Raw genomic sequence first — 22,500 nt, 5'->3', positions numbered from 1 at the left:
GGCTTACCAATACCATACAACATCAAACTATCTATCTATCTATCTATCTATCTATCTATCTATCTATCTATCTATCTATCTATCTATCTATCTATCTATCTATCTATCTATCTATCTATCTATCTATCTATCTATCTATCTATCTATCTATCTATCTATCTATCTATCTATCTATCTATCTATCTATCTATCTAACAGTAGTATGGTATAGGGCCAGGAGGCTTTCCAGACCAGAACAAAACTCACAGCCCCATAGGACTCTCATACTGGACACAGCCTTTATCCCTGTACTCTACACTGCTGTCATTCAAACCTGACCAGATCAAAGGAATATCTGATCATATCTGAATTCATCTCCAGCCCTCTGGCTCTTCAAACACGCCGTCCGGTCGCACCGTGCTGCTATTTATGAAAGATAAATATCAACGGGTTATGACATTTATCAGCCCAGGTGTCTATGATTTTTCTCTGGGTACAAAGTGCTGCTTAAATATTGACCAACTCAGAGGGGAAATCATTAGAGTGGGATCAATGGAGCGTCAAAGCTTGTAAAGGGAGAGAAGAGAAGCAGGAGGAGGAAGAAGAAGAAGAAGAAGAAGAAGAAGCAGAAGAAGAAGAAGAAGAAGAAGAAGAAGAAGAAGAAGAAGAAGAAGAAGAAGAAGAAGAAGAAATACTAATGTAATTTCTCAAACGGTGGTAGGGAGATGTGAGACATGAGCGGGTACTAAACGGCTATCTCAGATGTTTAGATGAGCAAGACTGAGGCAGCGTCACAAATGGCACCCTATTCCCTATATAGTGCAATACTTTTGACCAGAGCCCTATGGGTCCTAGTCAGAAGTAGTGCACTACACAGGGTGCCATTTGGGAGTCATTTTTTATGAATAATCCTGCCTGGGTGACTGATCTATCTACTGGAGGGATGGAGAGATGGAGGGAATGAGAGACTGTGTAATTGCTTTAAAGGGGGGCAAGTGAAGGAGAGTCATCTTTCTTAAATGATGAATTTCCCTGACATAACATACTGGAAGGGAGAGTTGAGGCTTTTAAGTGTGAGGTTGTACCTTCCAGTCAAATGTATGGAGGAATTATTAAGTGCAATGTCACTGGGAAATTGAAATACCTTGTTCTGTGGTAATTGCATTGTGCGTTCATGTAACATTTATACAGTGTAAGATTCTATATCCGTGTAATAGCCTAGTTTATCCACTGACAGAGAAGAAGTATGTGTAACCGGTGGGGTTTGTGTCTTAACCATCAGACCAAGAGGACATCCTCAAGGTCCGAGGGCGACATTTGGATCACGAGTCACGAGAGTGGGATTCCAAATTAACCTCAGCTACGAAGATACAGACCAAAAATGGTATTCCATTCAATGATATTCATTGTTGACATCACTATGCCCAAACAACAACAACAAACAAACAGCGATATTCATTGTTCATACAAGCAGATTGCTTTCACCCATGGTTATTCCTGGTCCATTAAAGGGATACTTCGGGATTTTGGCAGAGTCAGATGAACTTGTGGATACCATTTTTATGGCTCTGTGTCCAGTATGAAGGAAGTTAGAGGTAGTTTCGCAAGCCAATGCTAACTAGCATTAGCGCAATGCCTGGAGGTCTATGGGTATCTGCTAGCATAATGAGACGTCCTAAAAAAAACATGGTGAGACGATCTCAAACTACTGCATTTCTCATGAGCACTGAACGGGTGCATGCGACAGCAAGGATAGAGATTTAGTGGAAGCATATCACATTTTACACAGGCATCTAGAGCGCTAACATCACAAGACGAGGACCCACTGAAGTGGAACCTAGTAGACAGTGTAGTGGTGTTGGGCACAGCTCTGTTTGACCCCCCATTTGCATTTACATTCACACTGTGTAGGATTGGGGAGAGGTGTGTGTGTGTGTGTGTGTGTGTGTGTGTGTGTGTGTGTGTGTGTGTGTGTGTGTGTGAGGCTTCCATGACTGTTCCATAGAAAATAGATAGATTTCCTTTGCCGCTCCGCCAGGTCCACACAACAGGGTTATGACTGTACAATGCTTTCAAGGAAACATGCACAGATCTCCATTTGAAGCTACTGAGACTGAAAACTCCCACAAACAAATGAATCATAGTAGCTGCTGTGTATAAACAGAACAACCATGGAAAGGTTGTAACCCTGAGTCATAATGAATGTAAGAAACCTTATATTCATGTACACACGCACAAATGCGCACACACATACACATACACACACACACAAACACACACGATGCATCTCTCCTCACGTATTGTGGGATTATGGCATCTATCTTTGTGACATGGGTTACATTCTGAGCCCGCACAGTCAATGTTTGACCTTCAGACAGACAGACAGGAAGACAGACAGGCAGACAGACAGACAGGCAGACAGGCAGACAGACAGACAGACAGGCAGGCAGGCAGGCAGGCAGACGGACGGACGGACGGACGGACAGACAGACACCGCAGCGTGTCTTTTTCATTATTTTGGGCTTTTGACTTTACAGAAGGTACTGAAGCAGACACCCTGACCCTTACATACCTCGTACCGAGACAAGAGGGGAAAGGAGGCTTTCTTTCTTTCTTTCTCTTAAAAGAGGGGAAAGGAGGTTCATGGGGGAAGAAAAGCTGGTCAACAGAGTGCATTTTGCTGCATGAGAGAAAGAGTGGTCTAAGCAAAGTTGACTTTCACTTAGAAGAGAGGAGAGGCAGTGTTTTGATGCTGTGCTCTCTCGCCTTACATGAGATTCTGTGATGTTTTCTTGACTTCGTAAACAACAGTTACATCCTTACTTACGGGCCCTTCCCAACAATGCAGAGAGAGAGAAAATAGAGACATAATAGAAAAGCAAAACACGTAATAATAAAAGTAATAACTCCCGAGTGGCGCAGTGGTCTAAGGCACTGCATCGCAGTGCTAGCTGTGCCACTAGAGATCCTGGTTCGAATCCAGGCTCTGTCGTAGGGATGTAGCTCAGTTGGTAGAGCATGGCGTTTGCAACGCCAGGGTTGTGGGTTCGATTCCCACGGGGGGCCAGTATAAAAAAATATATATATATGCACTAACTGTAAGTCGCTCTGGATAAGAGCGTCTGCTAAATGATGTAAATGTAATAATAGATACACAATGTGTAACATAAAACACTGGTGAACCCATGGTGTGAGGGTAGGTCTAGATGGAAAAGCACCACAAAAGTAGTTATTCTCTCCTCTTCAGCTTTACAGATGAGAACACTTGAGGGTTGTTGTGGTGTTGTATAAGACTGAGGCTAGCGGTGTGAAGGAGAGGGAGAGACCAGGGCCTGTATAAATGGGTCACCCACTGTGACCTTCAGGCTTTCCAGTAGCACAAACAACTCTCCTCTCCAGCCCCTCACAAGCCTCCTTCATACCCTGTTTCATCTGTTCTTTCTCCTTTTCTCTTCAGTATGGGAGACTGGACTCTTCACACTGACCCACTCTCAACTCTCTCCATCTCTCTCGGTCTCTCGCTGTCTCTCTCTCTTTCTCTCTCCATTCGTTCACTCTGAGTACTTCTCTCCACCGAGCTCTCTGTTTTTCTGTTTTCGTAGTAGTCCTTCACCCTTTGTTGGCTCTGAGTCTCCAGCATTCTGTCCATTCTCTCTGATTGTCCTGCCTGTGCCCTTCCATTCAAGCCCATCTGTCAATGGCTTTGTCTCAAATAGCTTCTATTTTTCAAGCACTTTTTTTGTGCGAAAGATTGTTTGCAGCCGGGTTGGCCTAGTTCTTTCAGGCAATATTGGTAGTAGAGTCTTAATCCATATTTCTACCTCCCTCGCTTATTTTTTCCATTGCACTTCTGTAAGAGAGGCCTGAGACTGTAGACTGACCCTTTCTCTCCCTGCTAACCCTTCATCTCTTATTTTCTGGCCCACCAAGTATTTAGTATAGGCGGCTGGAGACTGTAGAGTCTTCCAAGCTGACCCTCTCTCTCTTTCTCTCTCCCTTTGTCTCTCTATAATTTCCTCTCCCTCTCTCGTTCCCTTCCTCTCTCCCGCCCTCTCTCAACTCATCCAGTTTCATGCCAGGTCTCAGAGGAGGAGCAGAATGGACTGGACCTGGGCGCCGGCGAGCCTGTTTGCTTTACTAAGTGATCCCAGTCACTGAGAAGAGGAGATGGAGATGGAAGATTGACATGAAGACGCTGGGACCAACTCTCTGTCTCTCTCTGTGTGTCTCTCTTCCTCTCTGTCTCTCTCTCTCTTAATCTCTTTCTGTCTCCATCTTTCTCTTCCCCACTCTGTCTCTCTCTCATTATCCCTGTCGATGATCGCTCCCAGAGCTAAAATCCTCACAGCGTCTTTCTCTCTCCAGGTATGGTGTCTCGTTAAAATGTCTTCCGTTTAGACATCGATTGAGGCTCGCGCCTACGAAAATTGCCTACTTAAAAATGTAAAGTGGCGACAAAGTATTTTTTCTTCATGAAGCTTTACTTTCAGCCTTTCAGTCAGTCAGTCTAGCTGTCAATGGGGAACGGGGATGTCTTCTGAAGGCTTGGGCGTCTGGGGTTGGAAGTATCGTGTGTGTGTGTGTGTGTGTGTGTGTGTGTGTGTGTGTGTCTGGGTCTAGACTGCTCTGCTACTCTGCTGTAGGTCCAGATGACTATCAGATGGTTGAACCACTCTATATAAAAGGTCTAAGAAGAGAAGCTCTGAGGGGACGTGGATCATAGTAAGATCTCACTTCCTCATGTTCAACTGGCTCTGATTAGCTTTTAACGGTCTTGATGGTCGTGGATATGGCTGTGTATATAGTGTGGAAATGAAGTTTCCTCCGTCAGTAATAAACGTAGGATGAATTTAGAGGGGATGGTGGATGTTGTGGTTAGCTGTGTGTGTGTGTGTGTGTGTGTGTGTGTGTGTGTGTGTGTGTGTGTGTTGGATCGCTGTCTGTTGGTGATTATGTTGAGGGGTATGAAGGGAGAGAGATTCATAACTAACCTCATAGCTCATGTCAATAAATTGAGCCATCAAAGGCAAAACGTTAAGTAATGACGCATGAGAACATGACTAGATCAGATATATGACAAAATGGACTCTTCCTCAGATAAACATGACAAAATGGACTCTTCTACAGATAAACATGACAAAATGGATTCTTCTACAGATAAACATGACAAAATGGACTCTTCTACAGATAAACATGACAAAATCAGTACAAATCTATTTGAAGTTCTGCCTATAAACGGCATATAAACAAGACCGTTTTCTAACCGTTTAATTAAGTACATTCATATGTGTATAAACAGCTTTAATTGAGCACATACATGCATAAGGCCAGGAGGAAACCTTGGTAAGAACACAACACACTCAAAAACCAGCGTCTCTCTCTATTCCCTGCCCTGTCTCCTCTAGATTCCCAGTGCAGATCCAGCGGAGGCCCAATGTCTGGTAGTGACAGCCATTACAAGTTAGGACCTCTCCTCTCCTTCCCTCTCTCTCCCTGACACTGATGCAGTCAGACTGGGAGCACTGAGGCTGCACAGAGAAGCCCTAAATAAATGTTGGGATATGAAGGCCAATGAGTACTGAATGACAGGAGGCAGGGGTACTGGGAGTGAGGGTGGATCAAATCAAATCAAATCAAATTGTATTGGCCACATGCGCCGAATACAACAGGTGCAGACATTACAGTGAAATGCTTACTTACAGCCCTTAACCAACAGTGCATTTATTTTTAATAAAAAAGTAAAATAAAACAACAACAAAAAAGTGTTGAGAAAAAAAGAGCAGAAGTAAAATAAAATAACAGTAGGGAGGCTATATATACAGGGGGGTACCGGTGCAGAGTCAATGTGCGGGGGCACCGGCTAGTTGAGGTAGTTGAAGTAATATGTACATGTGGGTAGAGTTAAAGTGACTATGCATAAATAATTAACAGAGTAGCAGCAGCGTAAAAATATGGGGTGGGGTGGCAGTGCAAATAGTCTGGGTAGCCATGATTAGCTATTCAGGAGTCTTATGGCTTGGGGGTAAAAGCTGTTGAGAAGTCTTTTGGACCTAGACTTGGCACTCCGGTACCGCTTGCCGTGCGGTAGCAGAGAGAACAGTCTATGACTAGGGTGGCTGGAGTCTTTGACAATTTTGAGGGCCTTCCTCTGACACTGCCTGGTATAAAGGTCCTGGATGGCAGGAAGCTTGGCCCCAGTGATGTACTGGGCCATACGCACTACCCTCTGTAGTGCCTTGCGGTCGGAGGCCAAGCAGTTGCCATACCAGGCGGTGATGCAACCAGTCAGGATGCTCTCGATGGTGCAGCTGTAGAATTGCCAAATCTGAGTGTCTGTGTTTGTCTGTGCTTGTTTGTGTGTGTGTCTGTGTGTGTGCGTGAGTCTTTCTCTCAGACAGCGGGAGCGAGAGAGGCAGGCCGAAACTGGGCCATGTTGGGGTGAGAAGTACCTTGTCATAATCTAGTCCTGTCTCTATGACAATGAGATGCAGTCACAGCCAATAGGCCTATTAACAGAGACTCCCGTCTCCTATCCACAGTCTGTCTACTGCCCTCTGCTTGGCTCTGAGTCTCTCTAATGTCACATTAGGAGAAACTAGTCCTCTCTATGTACTTGAGATGCACTTAAACCTTAATTTAAACTTGAACCCTAACTACATTGGGTCAGCCATTACCAGACTAAATCTACAACACATGTCAAACAATGGTCATAACAGACAGAAAGGCTAAAACAACAGACACACAGTTCAGACAGAGGTTTCAACCACATGACAGGGAGATAGGACATATAGACTGGGAAGACTAAATATATGTAACGTCTCTAAAAGGGTCTGGCTGGCTATCAAACAGCTGGAAGTTCTGGCTATTTTCATAACCACACATAGAGAAAAGAGAAATGTTCTGTTGTCAGTAAAGAGAGAAAACTTTGTGAGAGTAAATAGAGGGAACATTGCCACAATGCTGTGCCTTACCATTACAAGATGTTGTGAGAACATTATACAGTAAAGAGAGGGAACGTTGAGGGAATGTTGTGCAGTAAAGAGAGGGAACATTGTGAGGATGTTGTGCACATTGTGGGAACGGTATAGAGTGCAGAAAGAGAACGTTGTGAGAACATTGTAGGGACGTTGTGCCTTACCATTCAGGACATCTACAATAATCGAGAATTTCAACAAGCATTTTGTTACGACTGGCCATGCTACCACTACCCCGGCCACCAGCTCTGCACCCTCCGCTGCAACTTGCCCATGCCCCCCCTGCTTCTCCTTCCCACAAATTCAGACAGCTGATGTTCTGAAAGAGCTGCAAAATCTGGACCCCTACAAATCATCTGGGCTAGACAATCTGGACCCTTTCTTTCTAAAACTAGCCGCCGAAATTGTCGCAACCCCTATTACTAGCCTGTTCAACCTCCCTTTCGTAACGTCTGAGATCCCCAGAGATTGGAAAGCTGCCGCAGTCATCCCCCTCTTCAAAGGGGGTGACACTCTAGATCCAAACTGTTACAGACCTATATCCATCCTGCCCTGCCTTTCGAAAGTTTTTGAAAGCCAAGTTAACAAACAGATCACCAACCATTTCGAATCCCACCGTACCTTCTCCGCTATGCAATCCGGTTTCCGAGCTGGTCATGGGTGAAACTCAGCCACGCTCAAGGATATTATAACCGCGATCGATAATAGACAGTATTGTGCAGCCGTCTTCATCGACCTGGCCAAGGCTTTTGACTCTGTCAACCACCGCATTCTTATTGGCAGACTAAATAGCCTTGGTTTCTCAAATGACTGCCTCGCCTGGTTCACCATTTACTTCTCAGATAGAGTTCAATGTGTCAAATCGGAGGGCCTGTTGTCTGGACCTATGGCAGTCTCTATGGGGGTGCCACAGGGTTCAATTCTTGGGCCGACTCTTTTCTCCGTGTATATCAATGATGTCGCTCTTGCTGCTGGTGACTCTCAGATCCACCTCTACGCAGACGACACCATTTTGTATACATCTGGCCCTTCATTGGACACTGTGTTAACTAACCTCCAAACGAGCTTCAATGCCATACAACACTCCTTCAGTAGCCTCCAACTGCTCTTAAACACTATTAAAACTAAATGCATGCTCTTCAATCGAACGCTGCTGGCACCCGCCCACCCGACTAGAATCACTACTCTCGACGGGTCTGACCTAGAGTATGTGGACAACTACAAATACCTAGGTGTCTGGTTAGACTGTAAACTCTCCTTCCAGACTCACATTAAGCATCTCCAATCCAAAGTTAAATCTAGAATTGGCTTCCTATTTCGCAACAAAGCCTCCTTCACTCATGCTGCCAAACATGCCCTCGTAAAACTGACCATCCTACCGATCCTTGACTTCTGTGATGTCATTTACAAAATAGCCTCCAACACTCTACTTAGCAAATTGGATGTAGTCTATCACAGTGCCATCCGTTTTGTCACCAAAACCCCATATACTACCCACCACTGTGACCTGTACGCTGGTTGGCTGGTTCTCACTACGTATTCATCGCCAAACCCACTGGCTCCAGGCCATCTATAAATCACTGCTAGGCAAATCCCTGCCTTATCTTAGCTCATTGGTCACCATAGCAACACCCACCCGTAGTATGCGCTCCAGCAGGTATATCTCATTGGTCATCCCCAAAGCCAACACCTCCTTTGGCCGCCATTCCTTCCAGTTCTCTGCTGCCAATGACTGGAACGAATTGCAAAAATCTCTGAAGCTGGAGACTCTTATCTCCCTCACTAACTTTAAGCCTCAGTTGTCAGAGCACCTTATCGATCACTGCACCTGTACACAGCCCATCTGAAATTAGCCCACCCAACTACCTCATCCCCATATTGTTATTTATTTTGCTCATTTGCACCCCAGTATCTCTATTTGCACATCATCTCTTGCACATCTATCATTCCAGTGTTAATACTAATTGTAATTATTTTGCACTATGGCCTATTTATTGCCTTACCTCCATAACTTGCTACATTTGCACACACTGTATATATATTTTCTGGTGTATTTTTGACTTTATGTTTTGTTTTACCCCATATGTAACTCTGTGTTGTTGTTTTTATCACACTGATTTGCTTTATCTTGGCCAGGTCGCAGTTGTAAATGAGAACTTGTTCTCAACTGGCTTACCTGGTTAAATAAAGGTGAAAATAAAAATTGTGAGAACATTATATAGTAAAAGAAAGAAGGTTGTGGGAACGTTGTGCAGTCAAGGGAGAGAAGGTTGTGAGAACATTGTAGGGGCGTTGTGCCTTACCATTACAGGCGAGGCCGTGGTGGCTGTGAGCTGTGACCTGCGTTACAGGTAAGTACAGCGTGGCTGCGTACTCTTCCTCGTCCTCGTCCGACTCATGGACCGCCGGATGGGCGCTGGCGCTACTTAGCAACGAGCTCTGGTTGTCATGGAGATTGGGTGATGGTGGTTGCGAGTGTGAATGGTCAGTGACTGATGGGCTGGATAGAGAGGATGGCATGGGAGAACCTAAAGAAAAGAATAAAACCACCCATAAACAAAAAGAAAACAAACAAACAATACACTCAACACAACATGAAACTATGGCAACAGAAAATACAGATTTTGCTAGTATTACTCATACTAACATAGAAAGTAAAAGGAAATCAGGTGATAATGGGACATTAATGTGACAGTTGGTTTGCCTGGGTGAATACTTGGTTTGTTAGTCAATAACCCTGACATTATTGCGTCTGTATTCACTAGATTGTGTATCTTCCTCTGGCATACATAACAACTTGGTGACTGTGGTCATTTGAACCAATTAGCTAGTCATGGTTATCACACAATGCCAACTTGAGTTCCCCAAAAATTCAGACCACAATCACCTCTTCCTAGACACCACACACATACAGAAATACACTGACACATTCATACAAAGCCAACTGGTTTCCAAGAATGTATTAAGTGTGTCTTGAGTTCACACACACACACACACACACACACACACACACACAATGCCTTCATCACAGATACAGAATAGCAATGGCTGCACAATGCAGAGACAACACCACTGCAACAACACTCCTGGTCAGCGGCCCAAATGGCACTCTTTTGACATTTATAGGGCACTACTTTAGATCGGGGCCCACAGTCACTTCTTTAAGGCCGTTATTAGCAGATCACACAGGAGAGAGCACCACCCCTCCTTTGTTACTTGGCCCTGATGAGTTTCTTTCAGCTAAAGCCCAATTTCCTGCAGCGATTGTTGTGGGGAGACCGTCTGAATCGGGGAGGACAATTTCCGATTTTCCCGGGAGGAGGGAAAGGCAGGCGTCTGAAGAAATGACTGAGTCGCAAAAAAGACGGAGATGGGATTCTTTAATCAAAACACTGACTGCCTTTCTGTGGAAGAATTCGCTGAATATAGACACCGACGATGCCTTCTGAGCTTTATCTTATGGCTGCTCAAGTCAACTAGACCAGAATGATGAAGACATACCACATTATACAACCGTCTCATATGGAAATGCATGACTATGTTTCACATCTACACCACCGGGCCGCTTGCAGATGGGCTTTTTCAACTTACAAGATTGAAAAACCGAGATAGTCGCCTCGTACGTCTAGTAGGACTTCACTGCTGTCTACTTGATGACAGCGCGAGGCCATTTCCACGTCAACTGTATTCTCATATAGTCATCAAGATATGGATAACAGGCTATATACCCTTCAGGCAGGAAAACAGGCGATGATGGGGAAGTGTGTGTGTGTGTGTGTGTGTGTGTGTGTGTCTGTGTGTGTGTGTCTGTGTGTGTGTGTGTGTGTGTGTGTGTGTGTGTGTGTGTGTGTTATGTGTGTGTGTGTGTGTGTGTGTGTGTGTGTGTGTGTGTGTGTGTGTGTGTGTGTGTGTGTGTGTGTGTGTGTGTGTGTGTGTGTGTGTGTGTGTGTAGGCTATAATGTAAATACATAACAGCTCACTTAGTTGTGACAGATGGCTCCATAAAGGCTTTAGTGGTCCCTGTTCATGAGCCCACAGCTTTACATATCTCATATCTTTCTTTCTTTTTACAGCAATTACACCATCCATCCATCCATCCATCTTATAGTAGCTAGATATATACAAACACAGAGATATAAAATACAGTACATCTATGAGAGAAAGTTAGAAAATATAAAATAGGTTAGACATTAATTTTTTAACAGAGTGAGTGTGTAGGTGTGTGAGTGGCTTGTCAGCGTGCTCTGCTCATGTTTTCCCTGCACACACACACACACACACACACACACACACACACACACACACACACACACACACACACACACACACACACACACACACACACACACACACACACACACACACACACACACACACACACACACACACACACACACACACACACACACACACACACACTCCTGCGATGCCCTACTTTGACCCCAGAGAGTTCTCACTGTCTAGTCCATACTGTGTCGTGTGTCCCTGAAGTCATGTAATTACTTTCTCTTTCTCCTGTTCCCATCATGCCCTCCTCTCTCCACACAAATCTCATACAGTCAGAGGGGAAAAGGACAGGATGGAAAAAAACAAATGTATTCCTTTTAATTAACCGGACATTTATTTATTTATTTGTGAGATGCCACCGTGCTTCTACATCTGCATTGCTTGCTCTCTGGGGTTTTAGGCTGGGTTTCTGTATAAGCACTTTATGACAACTGCTGATGTAAAAAGGGCTTCATAAATGAATGTGATTGATTGATGGAGGGCTACTGTGTTACATACAGCTGATGGGAGGAACACAATTAGAAGTAGAGAAGTCGTGTGGGACTCTAGCCCAGTTATATCTCTGTTCCATACTGCTCAGCCCTATATCAGTTATATCTCTGTTCCATACTGCTCAGCCCTGTATCAGCCTTGTAACCAATTAAGGAGATATTAACCTGCCCTTGCACCACTGGGACCTGGATTAGTGGGTGTGTGTGAGGGGGTGGCATGTGAGTGTGTGTACCTGCCTGCGTGTGTGTGTGACCCCCCAAAAATTAACACAAGTAGGCATTAAAAACTGTAGCTGGTGATATGTCCCCTCTTCTCCAATATTACACTGACTCAAACCCCCAACCACTTCAATAATGAGGACAGACAATTGTGAGAGGAATCTGAGTGTGTGTGTATCGCCTGTGGTCAAAGTCTCTCTTGATGCTCTTTAACAATCACTCTTAATTAAGAGCAAAGTAAAGACAAGGCCACAGAGAGAGAGAGAGAGAGAGAGAGAGAGAGAGAGAGAGAGAGAGAGAGAGAGAGAGAGAGAGAGAGAGAGAGAGAGAGAGAGAGAGAGAGAGAGAGAGAGAGAGAGAGAGAGAGAGAGAGAGAGAGAGAGAGAGAGAGAGAGAGAGAGAGAGAGAGAGAGAGAGAGAGAGAGAGAGAGAGAGAGAGAGACTTACAGACCGTCAGAGAGAGAGGGGGAAATAGATAGACAGCATATAGACGGACGGATGGCTGGATTAGATTGACAAACAGACAACCAGCAGACAGATAGATTAAGATAGAGAGACAAAATCGAGAGACACTGACAGAGATGTTAAAGGTTGTAACAGACTGATAGAGATGTTAAAGGTTGTAACAGACTGATAGAGATGTTAAAGGTTGTAACAGACTGATCGAGATGTTAAAGGTTTGATAGACTGATTGAGATGTTAAAGGTTGTAACAGACTGATCGAGATGTTAAAGGTTGTAACAGACTGATCGAGATGTTAAAGGTTGTAATAGACTGATCGAGATGTTAAAGGTTGTAACAGACTGATTGAGATGTTAAAGTTTGTAACAGATTGATCGAGATGTTAAAGGTTGTAACAGACTGATTGAGATGTTAAAAGTTGTAACAAACTGATCGAGATGTTAAAGGTTGTAACAGACTGATAGAGATGTTAAAGGTTTGATAGACTGATAGAGATGTTAAAGGTTGTAACAGACTGATAGAGATGTTAAAGGTTGTAACAGACTGATAGAGATGTTAAAGGTTGTAATAGACTGATCGAGATGTTAAAGGTTGTAACAGACTGATAGAGATGTTAAAGGTTTGATAGACTGATCGAGATGTTAAAGGTTTGATAGACTGATAGAGATGTTAAAGGTTTGATAGACTGATAGAGATGTTTAAGGTTGTAATAGACTGATAGAGATGTATATTGCATAACAGGAGTGAATCTCTGTCCCTGCAGTGTATGTGTATGCTCTGTGTGCTGTGTGTGTGTGTGTGTGTGCTGTGTGTGTGTGTGTGTGTGTGTCTACAGGCTTCAGTGGAGTGTTTCTTCCTGACAGTCTTGGTGCATAGCTCTATGCAGGCATGCTGGGAAGGTTCACAGGTGCATGATGGGTATGATCCGCACCCTGTGGCTCCTCATGGGCTCGCTCTCGTCCTGTGTGTGTGTGCCAGCATGGGCCAATGAAGAAAAGTGGAGGCAATTAATAAGTGTGGAGGGACCCAAGGAGAGGGCTGTGTGTGTGTGTGTGTGTGAAAGAGAGAGACAGAAAGAAAGAGAGAGATTACACTTAGAGGCTAAACCAGTGTATTTGGTGATGTGCCTGCTACTAAGGGAAAGCTTTTCTTTTTAAAACTCCCTTCCTCCTCCTTCTCTCAGCTTGGCCCTGTGGTTACTTCTGTCCCTCCCTCCCTCTCTCCCTGCGCCATCAGCAATGACCAGCACTGCCTGCTAGCTAATCAACACACAGGGGCTGCTAGATCTGACTGTGTGTGTGTGTGTGTTGAACCACTTTAGTGCAGTGAGAGACAAATCAGTGAGAGGTGTTTAGGAGTAGACCATGATCTGTGGTTGCACACTGCTCTGTGGCCCTCATACCAACCACTGCTCTGTGGCCCTCATACCAACCACTGCTCTATGGCCCTCATACCAACCACTGCTCTGTGGCCCTCATACCAACAACTGCTCTGTGGCCCTCATACCAACCACTGCTCTGTGGCCCTCATACCAACCACTGCTATGTGGCCCTCATACCAACCACTGCTATGTGGCCCTCATACCAACCACACTTCAGAACAAGCCCTCTGGATGAGTAGAGGAGGGAAAAAGACATGCAAATGTCACACGGAATACATTATACTCTCTGTTCCTCTCTCTTCCTCTCTCTCCTTCTCTCTCCCCCTCTCCCTCTCGCTCTCTTTTCCTTTCTCCCCTCCCCAGCGCCGCAAACAAACAAACTTTCTAAAAAAGGAAGGAGAGAAGGGGAGGAGAGGGGGAAGAAAGGAAAAGAGCTGTGACTGAGCCAGCTGTGTGGGTCCCTGTCCGCACTGCAGAGAAACACACACACACCAAGGCCCCTTGGAGGAATACTCTTTTCTTTCTCTCTAAAGCAGTACCAAGGGGTGTTCCAACTATTTGAACTCTAAAGACAAAATAAGTTAGTACCCTTCCCAGCAAACTACCCAGAACATTCCCAGGACATTAAGCTCCTGCCTTACCCTATATATGGCCTACTCCCTGGCAAGCTGCACAATCTGAAGAGGAGTGTGTGTGTGTGTGTGTGGAAGGGTTTGATTTGTATCTTCAAACCCCTACAACCAAACAGTAACTCTCAAATCAGTCCAACCTCTGTAGGCCACTCAGAACACAACATTATTTACTCAAGTTTAACCGGCTAATCCAATCAGCATGTCTCACGTTTAACCGGCTAACCCAATCAGCATGTCTCACGTTTAACCGGCTAACCCAATTAGCATGTCTCACGTTTAACCGGCTAACCCAATCAGCATGTCTCACGTTTAACTGGCTAACCCAATCAGCATGTCTCACATTTAACCGACTAACCCAATCAGCATGTCTCACGTTTAACCGGCTAACCCAATCAGCATGTCTCACGTTTAACTGGCTAACCCAATCAGCATGTCTCACGTTTAACTGGCTAACCCAATCAGCATGTCTCACGTTTAACTGGCTAACCCAATCAGCATGTCTCACGTTTAACCGGCTAACCCAATCAGCATGTTTCACGTTTAACCGGCTAACACAATCAGCATGTCTCACGTTTAACTGGCTAACCCAATCAGCATGTCTCACGTTTAACTGGCTAACCCAATCAGCATGTCTCACGTTTAACTGGCTAACCCAATCAGCATGTCTCACGTTTAACTGGCTAACCCAATCAGCATGTCTCACGTTTAACTGGCTAACCCAATCAGCATGTCTCACGTTTAACTGGCTAACCCAATCAGCATGTCTCACGTTTAACTGGCTAACCCAATCAGCATGTCTCACGTTTAACTGGCTAACCCAATCAGCATGTCTCACGTTTAACTGGCTAACCCAATCAGCATGTCTCACGTTTAACTGGCTAACCCAATCAGCATGTCTCACGTTTAACTGGCTAACCCAATCAGCATATCACATCGCCTTTGGTTGATTGCACTATTGCATGTACCTTTTATATATATATATCTTATTTGACAAGTTGAAAATGCAGTGTTTGTGTGTATATGTGTAAGAGGTTATTATGAGATGGTGTTGTAGCCCTACAGGCTTCTTTCCACACCTGTCAGCCAGTCAGCCAGTCAGTCAGTCAGCCAGTCAGCCAGTCAGCTAGCCAGCCAGCCAGTCAGCCAGCCAGTTAGCCAGTCAGCCAGCCAGTTAGCCAGTCAGCCAGCCAGTCAGCCAGTCAGCCAGTCAGCCAGCCAGCCAGCCAGTCAGTCAGCCAGTCAGCCAGCCAGCCAGCCAGCCAGTCAGCCAGCCAGTCAGTCAGTCAGCCAGCCAGTCAGCCAGCCAGCCAGCCAGTCAGCCAGTCAGTCAGCCAGCCAGTCAGTCAGTCAGTCAGCCAGCCAACCAGTCAGTCAGTCAGTCAGTCAGCCAGTCAGTCAGCCAGTCAGTCAGTCAACCAGCCAGCCAGCCAGCCAGCCAGCCAGCCAGTCAGCCAGCCAGTCAGTCATGTATCAGCCCAACATGTCTGTGTTTGTCAGCCATTGATTTTCGCTTTTGTCTGCTTCTTCATGCTGTTCTGAGGAAAGCATCTCTCTTCTGACACCAGGTCAAAACCAATCAACGTCTTCCTTTTTCTACTGACTTCATGCTAGGAGAGGGAGGAGAGGAGTGTGTGTGTGGGGAAAGAGTGTGTGTGTGTGTGTGTGAGGAAGGTGCAAATGTGTGTGTCTATGTGTGAACAAGGGTTTTTGTCTCTGTGTGTTAGAGTGTGTGTGAATGAGGGTTTTTGTCTGTGTGCGTTTGTGTGAGTGTGTGCGCTCACTGTTAATCTGTTTCGAACAAGTTGCGAATGTTGAGGTTGTTGAGGGTTTAAATATTCAAATCAATATTATGGTGAGGGAGTGGGAGAGAAGGAGAAGCCTTTACAAGCTGGAGGGGCTGTACACCAGACCTCCATCTCTCTCTCCATCTGTCTCACACTGCTCAGACCACTCTCTCTCTGTCACAACCAACTAGTCTGAAGGACACACTACTGTACTCACCGCCTTTTACTCCGCAAGCAAGCACACACAGCCCCCCCCCCAGCACAAACACACACACACACTCATGAGCATATATATATATATACACACGAACACACACACACAACCGTACACTGCCAACTACTGCTGTATTTACAGCCCCCTCCTTTTACTACCAAGGAGAGGAGAGAGGAGGGGAGAGATTAGAGAGGAGAGGAGAGGAGAGAAGAGAGGGGAGAGAGGAGATAGGAGAGGGGAGAGAGGAGAGAGGAGAGAGGAGAGAGGAGAGGAGAGAAGAGAAGAGAGAGGAGAGAGGGGAGGAGAGAAGTAAGAGGATAGGAGAGAGATGAGAGAAGAGAGGAGAGAGGAGAGGAGAGGAGAGAGGATGGGAGAGAGGAGAGAGGAGAGAAGAGAGAGGAGAGAGTGGAGGAGAGAAGTGAGAGGAGAGGAGAGAGGAGGGAGGAGAGGAGTGAAGAGAGAGGAGAGAGAAGAAAGGAGAGAGGAGAGAAAGGAGAGAGGAGAGAGGGGAGAGGAGAGAGGAGAGAGAGGAGAGAGGAGAGAGGGGAGGAGAGAGGAGAGGGGAGGAGAGAAGAGATAAGAGAGAGGAGAGAGGAGAGGAGAGAGGAGAGGGGAGGAGAGAAGAGATAAGAGAGAGGAGAGAGGAGGAGGAGGGAGGGGGGAGGGAGGGAGAGGGGAGGGAGGGAGGAGAGAGGAGAGGAGAAGAGAGAGGAGAGAGGAGAGAAGAGAGAGGAGAGAGGAGAGAGGAGAGGGGAGAGAGGAGAGAGGAGAGAGGAGAGGGGAGAGGGGAGAGGGGAGAGGGGAGGGGAGAGGAGAGAAGAGAGAGGAGAGAGGAGAGAGGAGAGAGGAAAGGCAGATAAGATGACAATCCAACTCTGCACTTCTTCTAGAAACAAGCAATAGAGGAGATAAGGAAGCAGAAAGAGGATGGGAGGAGAGGCAGTTACGGCAATTCATACAAAGAAGAAGGCAAGGAGAAATGGCGGCCATCTTTGTTCTAATGATAACTATGAAAGAGTATGATTCTGTTTGCTCTTGGAGAATCTGCTTACCGCTTTATCTGCCCTTCACATATGACAGAGAATGACACAGAAAGAGCCAGAGGAAAAGATAGATAGAGAAAGAGAGAGAGGGAACAAGATAGACGAGAGAGAGAGACAGTGACCCAAAGGATTGGCGAGAGGGGTCAGGCACTTCAGTAAAAGTTCTTTATTTCTATTTGGCGGACGGTGAGATAACGAGTGTTAGCTCATGAGGGTGTGTGAGTTATGTGTGTGTTTGTGTGTGTGTGTGTGTGTCATGTGACCGCAGTACATCAGAGCCATGCAAACAGGGACAGGGAAATGTGTGTGTGTGTATGTTTGTGCGTGTGTGTGTGTGTGTGTGTATGTCTGAGAGTGTGTGTGTGTCTTCTTCAATAGGGGTTCTGTAGAGTTCATTCGTGGTCCTAATTAGCATGTGTGTGTGATGGGACCCGGCTAGCAAAGGGCCGTGTCACGCCTCGTTAGACCCACAGCACTGTCCCCCCGTCCCCATTCAGCAGGGGACAAAGACAGCCATACATACACATTTCGATGGGACATAGAGAAGACAAGCAGCTATACCCAGACCCCTCCCAACACACGCTCCTAACTCACACCCAGACTCACAGGGAATAGAGGAGTGAATAGAGAGAGAGAAAGATGGAGAGAGTGAGAGAAAAGAGAGATGGGGAGGAGAGTGGACCAGGATTAGGGCAACAGGCCATAAGTTATTTATTTAGAGGCCATTTCTGGAGACTTTCTGCAGCGAGGGCTTATTAAACCCAGAGGTAAAAAAAAACATATGACAGTCTGAATCTGTCTATTAAAATAATCTGCTAAATGACTAAAATGTAAAATGTAAATGTAAACCAGAAGGGATGACACATTACTGATAGCGCAGAGGTGGCTACGCTGGTCACGCTATGACAAAGCATTATGACAAAGTGGGGCTCAAGGGCTGAAATTAGGACATTGGGACCGACCCTGCTCAGGGTTACAGTCTCTCCAGTGTGTCCTCATAATCCAGCAGGAAGTACGTGTCATCCTGCTAAACCAGGCATGGATGACATATGAGTTTGGGAGCGGCGAGGGGGGTTAGCTAGCCGTGTGTCCGTGTGTGTGTTGCGTGCGTATCCGAGTGTGTGTGCACATAAGCTAGCCAGGTGTTCAGGTATTAGAAATACCATTCATTTCACTTAAGAGTTGATCGTAGGCTCTGATGGGTCTGTTAGCATTATGGCTAGCTGTAAAGAGAGCTTTGGCTAAACCTGCAATCAGTCAAAAGACTGAGCTATGTGCTGTGGTGAAGCTCCACTAAGTATAGCTGTGAAGACCTCACTTATATGAAGGCTGTACTTATATGGAAGCTGTAGTGAACAGTTTGTGGCGCTTGAGCTGAGATGTTAATCTTTAACTGTCTTTTTCTGTACTGCCGCTGGACATAGGCTTAAAAATTCCTATTCTGAACACACAGAATCTGCTTGTGGAGTTCGAGTGCACACACTGATACTGATACATGTCAGAGTACACTACATAAACACACACACTCACACACACAGAAGAATGTGGGTTGAACACTGTGGAGCCTCGGAGTGTGTTTATGTCTTTTACAGTTGCGACTACGCCTGCACTAACCCTTCCACTTTCTCCTTCTTGTCTTTCCATCTCCCTCACTCGTCTTTTCACTCTCTCTCTCTCTCTGTTGCTCAACCCCTTCCTTCTCCTCAGCCCTCCTCCCCTCAGGCCACGGGGGAAACGAAACGGTGATAGAACCGCTGAGGAGCCCGCTCAGAAAGAACAGAACGAGAGCAGGAAAGAGAGAGGAAGGAGAGAAGGAGAGAGAGAGAAAGAGAGAGAGAGAGAAGAGAAGAAAAGCGTCCCTCCCTGCCTGTGAAGTAAATGGGCACCAGTCCCTTCAAGCAGCAACGCCTCCTTTCAGGAAACACTAAAGACGACAGAAATAAATGGGACTACCGTAGCAGGCGTGTTAACACCTGTATTTAGACCTGGCAGCCCACAGAGTGTGTGTGTGTGTGTGTGTGTGTGTGTGTGTGTGTGTGTGTGTGTGTGTGTGTGTGTGTGTGTGTGTGTGTGTGTGTGTGTGTGTGTGTGTGTGTGTGTGTGTGTGTGTGACTGTGACCAACGCAATATGTTACATGCGGGTGCTTCTGGGGAAATTCCAAAGCACCCGCAGTAGAGGTGTGTGTGTTTACGTTCTTGTACGTGTGTGTACAGCGAGTGGGTGTGTGTTTGAACGTACATTTGTGTGTCCAAGTGTGTGTACGTGTGTGAGGGCTGCAATGAGAGATGAGATGTTTGGGTGGGCATTCAAGGGAGAGCGTTGAGCGTGGGAAGGAAAAAAGACAGTGGATAAGGAAGAGAGAAAAAGTGCAACAAATCAGCTTACACCGTCACCTGCGTTAACCCGGCCGTGCGCCAATCGGCTCGATCAATAGAACGACGTCTCCGGGAGTAAGGGTGAAATTAGCCAATCATCATCTGCTAATATTACATCTCTCTGAGCTGCTGAACAACTGATAACATCAACAGTGATTCTGCCGTAACCTTTGCCCAGTGAAACACAGGCCTGGGGTGGTGTGGAGAATCAGGCCTTCTAGGATGCTAGGATAACAATCCATGGGTACTTGTCACCTAATGGATGCAGGTTGACCTTTATTGTCATGACTCTTGTCCTGGAGGCAGAACCCCCTTAGGCCAGCTGCAAAGTCAAAATTGGCTATATTGGAAAAATGAATGACAACTAAAATTAGCTTTTTGGTCTTAGTTTAAGGTTAGGGTTAGGCATTAGGGTTAGCAGTGTGGTTAGGTTTAGGGTTAAAATCAGACTTTAGGACTTTGTGGCTGTGCCAGCTAGTGACCACTCTACAGAGCAAGATTCATGAAGAGAAACGCTAACCTGCCTGATGGACGTATGTCAAATAATGCTGAGATGATAGGATGGGTGAGAGATGTTATCAACCGTTTACTGCTTATAAATTAGAAGATACACACACAAACACTGGTGTTATATCAATAACCTTATTCTTAGGAATAATATGGTGGGGGGGACAGATCGTTCAATCGATCGAACACACACACTCTCCCCCCCACCAACCCCTCACACCACACATACATCCCTACACACACACACACACACACACACACACACACGTATGAATGAATAATGGTGTATGTCTGTGATGCGAGGGTCAAAATGAAGACAGATGGTGTAAATTGAGTTTAGAGATGACTTCATCATTTTGATGATAATATTATAGAGATGGAGGAAGGAACGTATCTATAATACCACCATTATGATGTGTGTGTGTGTGTGTGTGTGTGTGTGTGTGTGTGTGTGTGTGTGTGTGTGTGTGTGTGTTGCTGTCATTATGATCCGACCGGTGCGTTGCAGAGCGCCTCCGAGCACGCGATTCAATTTACAATGATTCATGATTGACGCAGGATCTTAATGTTCTCTGGTCTCTGTGGCAAAAGGGGGGCACAAGCACATCTGCTCTCATTACCCAGTCTACTACTACAGCTCAACTCAACTTGAATAACTACCCTCACTTCTTAAAACCCTTAGAAACATCCAGCTGAATTCGTTTTGACCAAATAAGAGAATACTTTCTAGATTACAGCATCGTGATAGTCCCAGCTGCTGGTGTCAGGTTGTAAAGAGTAAAGAGAAATGAGGTCATGGCCAGTGATTGTGATTGTAGAGAAGCCGAGGCAGCAGAACTGTAGGGACTGATTGGGTTCTTATGAAGCGCTTAACCCTTAACCTTCCTCCACCCACACTCACACACACACACACACACACACGCACACACACACACACACACACAGCCCAAACAAACAGTGTAATCAACCACTTCCCACCGCAAATAACATGGGCAATTAGTCCATCAGTGGTGGTTACTACACACACAGGCACAGAGAGGGTCTAGGCAGACACACACCCACGAGCATCCACACCGATGCACACACACACCCACATGCACACACACACACATAATGACCCCAGCAGTAAGGGCCAGGTTGTTGCTATAGTGCTGTAGTAAAGTGAATGTGTCCTTCAGGGTGATTGAGATGTAGTGTTTCCCCAGCCAGAGACTAGAGCTCAGAGAGACAGAGTCATTACCATGGTGTGTGTGTTTAGCCAGAGACCAGAGAGAGGTCATTAACATGGTTTAGTGACTGACCAGCACAGGACCTGTGAAAACACAGTCACACACACACATTCTTACCCACATAGATTATCACTGATTTTAAAAAGCAGAACTATTCCCTTTTTCCAAACGCACACACCAACATTTTCCTTCGATCAAATATACATATACACGTTCCCACAAATACAATTCTGTCCTTTTCTCTCGCTCTTCACACACTTGTTGTTGTTCCCTCAGCTGTAGGGTTCAGGTTCTCGCTCTCTTGATCCCTCCCTCCCTCCCTCCCTCCCTCCCTCCCTCCTTCTTTGTGTGAGGATTACCCAGGTTGAGAAACGTAGACAATATGTTCCTGCAGGATCTCTTTGATATGCAGATATATGAAATACAGAGAAAAAAAGAAAACTGAGAATTGGAGTAACTCAAAAGCTGTTCCCAACTGAACAGGAATAATGCTGAGGGACTCAGGAATAATGATGTTTTTTTGGGAGGGAATATTTGGGGTGGAAAGCTGAGATACATACTGGGAATGGGGCCCAGGGATGAACAGAAATGCTAATGCTAGTTCAGGCATAGTGTTCGGACCCAGCATGATGCCTCAGTCGCATTGGACTTAAGCCTGGGCCAAGCCGAGGAGAGGAAACTATCCCACCATCTCAGTCCCAGCAGACGACTCTGTCCATACAAATAGACCATCTGTACACAGCGGTCCATTCTGCCTTTTCAAACAACAGCTATCTACGTTATATTATACAGGCCTCAGTATGAAGAGACCATAACTTCATACACAACTTTATATGCAAAGAACACTGAAATATACCATGTATTTTTACAGAATAAATAGATGGAAATACATCAAAGTTGGCAGTACTTCAAACAACAAGAC

General features: G+C 45.6%; 1 protein-coding gene across 11 annotated transcripts in view; it reads right to left on the bottom strand.

Annotated features, from left to right (window-relative positions):
- tenm3 (teneurin transmembrane protein 3) overlaps positions 1-22,500 on the bottom strand; it is a 274,702-nt gene that overhangs the window by 150,809 nt on the left and 101,393 nt on the right. For 8 of the 11 annotated variants that reach the window (XM_041868495.2, XM_045214458.1, XM_045214459.1 and 5 more), the window contains one exon: positions 9,257-9,481. The exons of the other annotated variants lie outside the window; for them this stretch is intronic. In XM_041868495.2, the coding sequence (XP_041724429.2) occupies positions 9,257-9,481 (225 nt within the window). The remainder of the gene's footprint in view (positions 1-9,256; positions 9,482-22,500) is intronic. 11 annotated transcript variants of the gene reach the window in all.

This window comes from Coregonus clupeaformis, unplaced genomic scaffold (assembly GCF_020615455.1).
Source record: "Coregonus clupeaformis isolate EN_2021a unplaced genomic scaffold, ASM2061545v1 scaf0260, whole genome shotgun sequence".
Lineage (NCBI taxonomy): Eukaryota > Metazoa > Chordata > Actinopteri > Salmoniformes > Salmonidae > Coregonus > Coregonus clupeaformis.
This window is presented reverse-complemented; position numbering and strand designations above follow the sequence as displayed.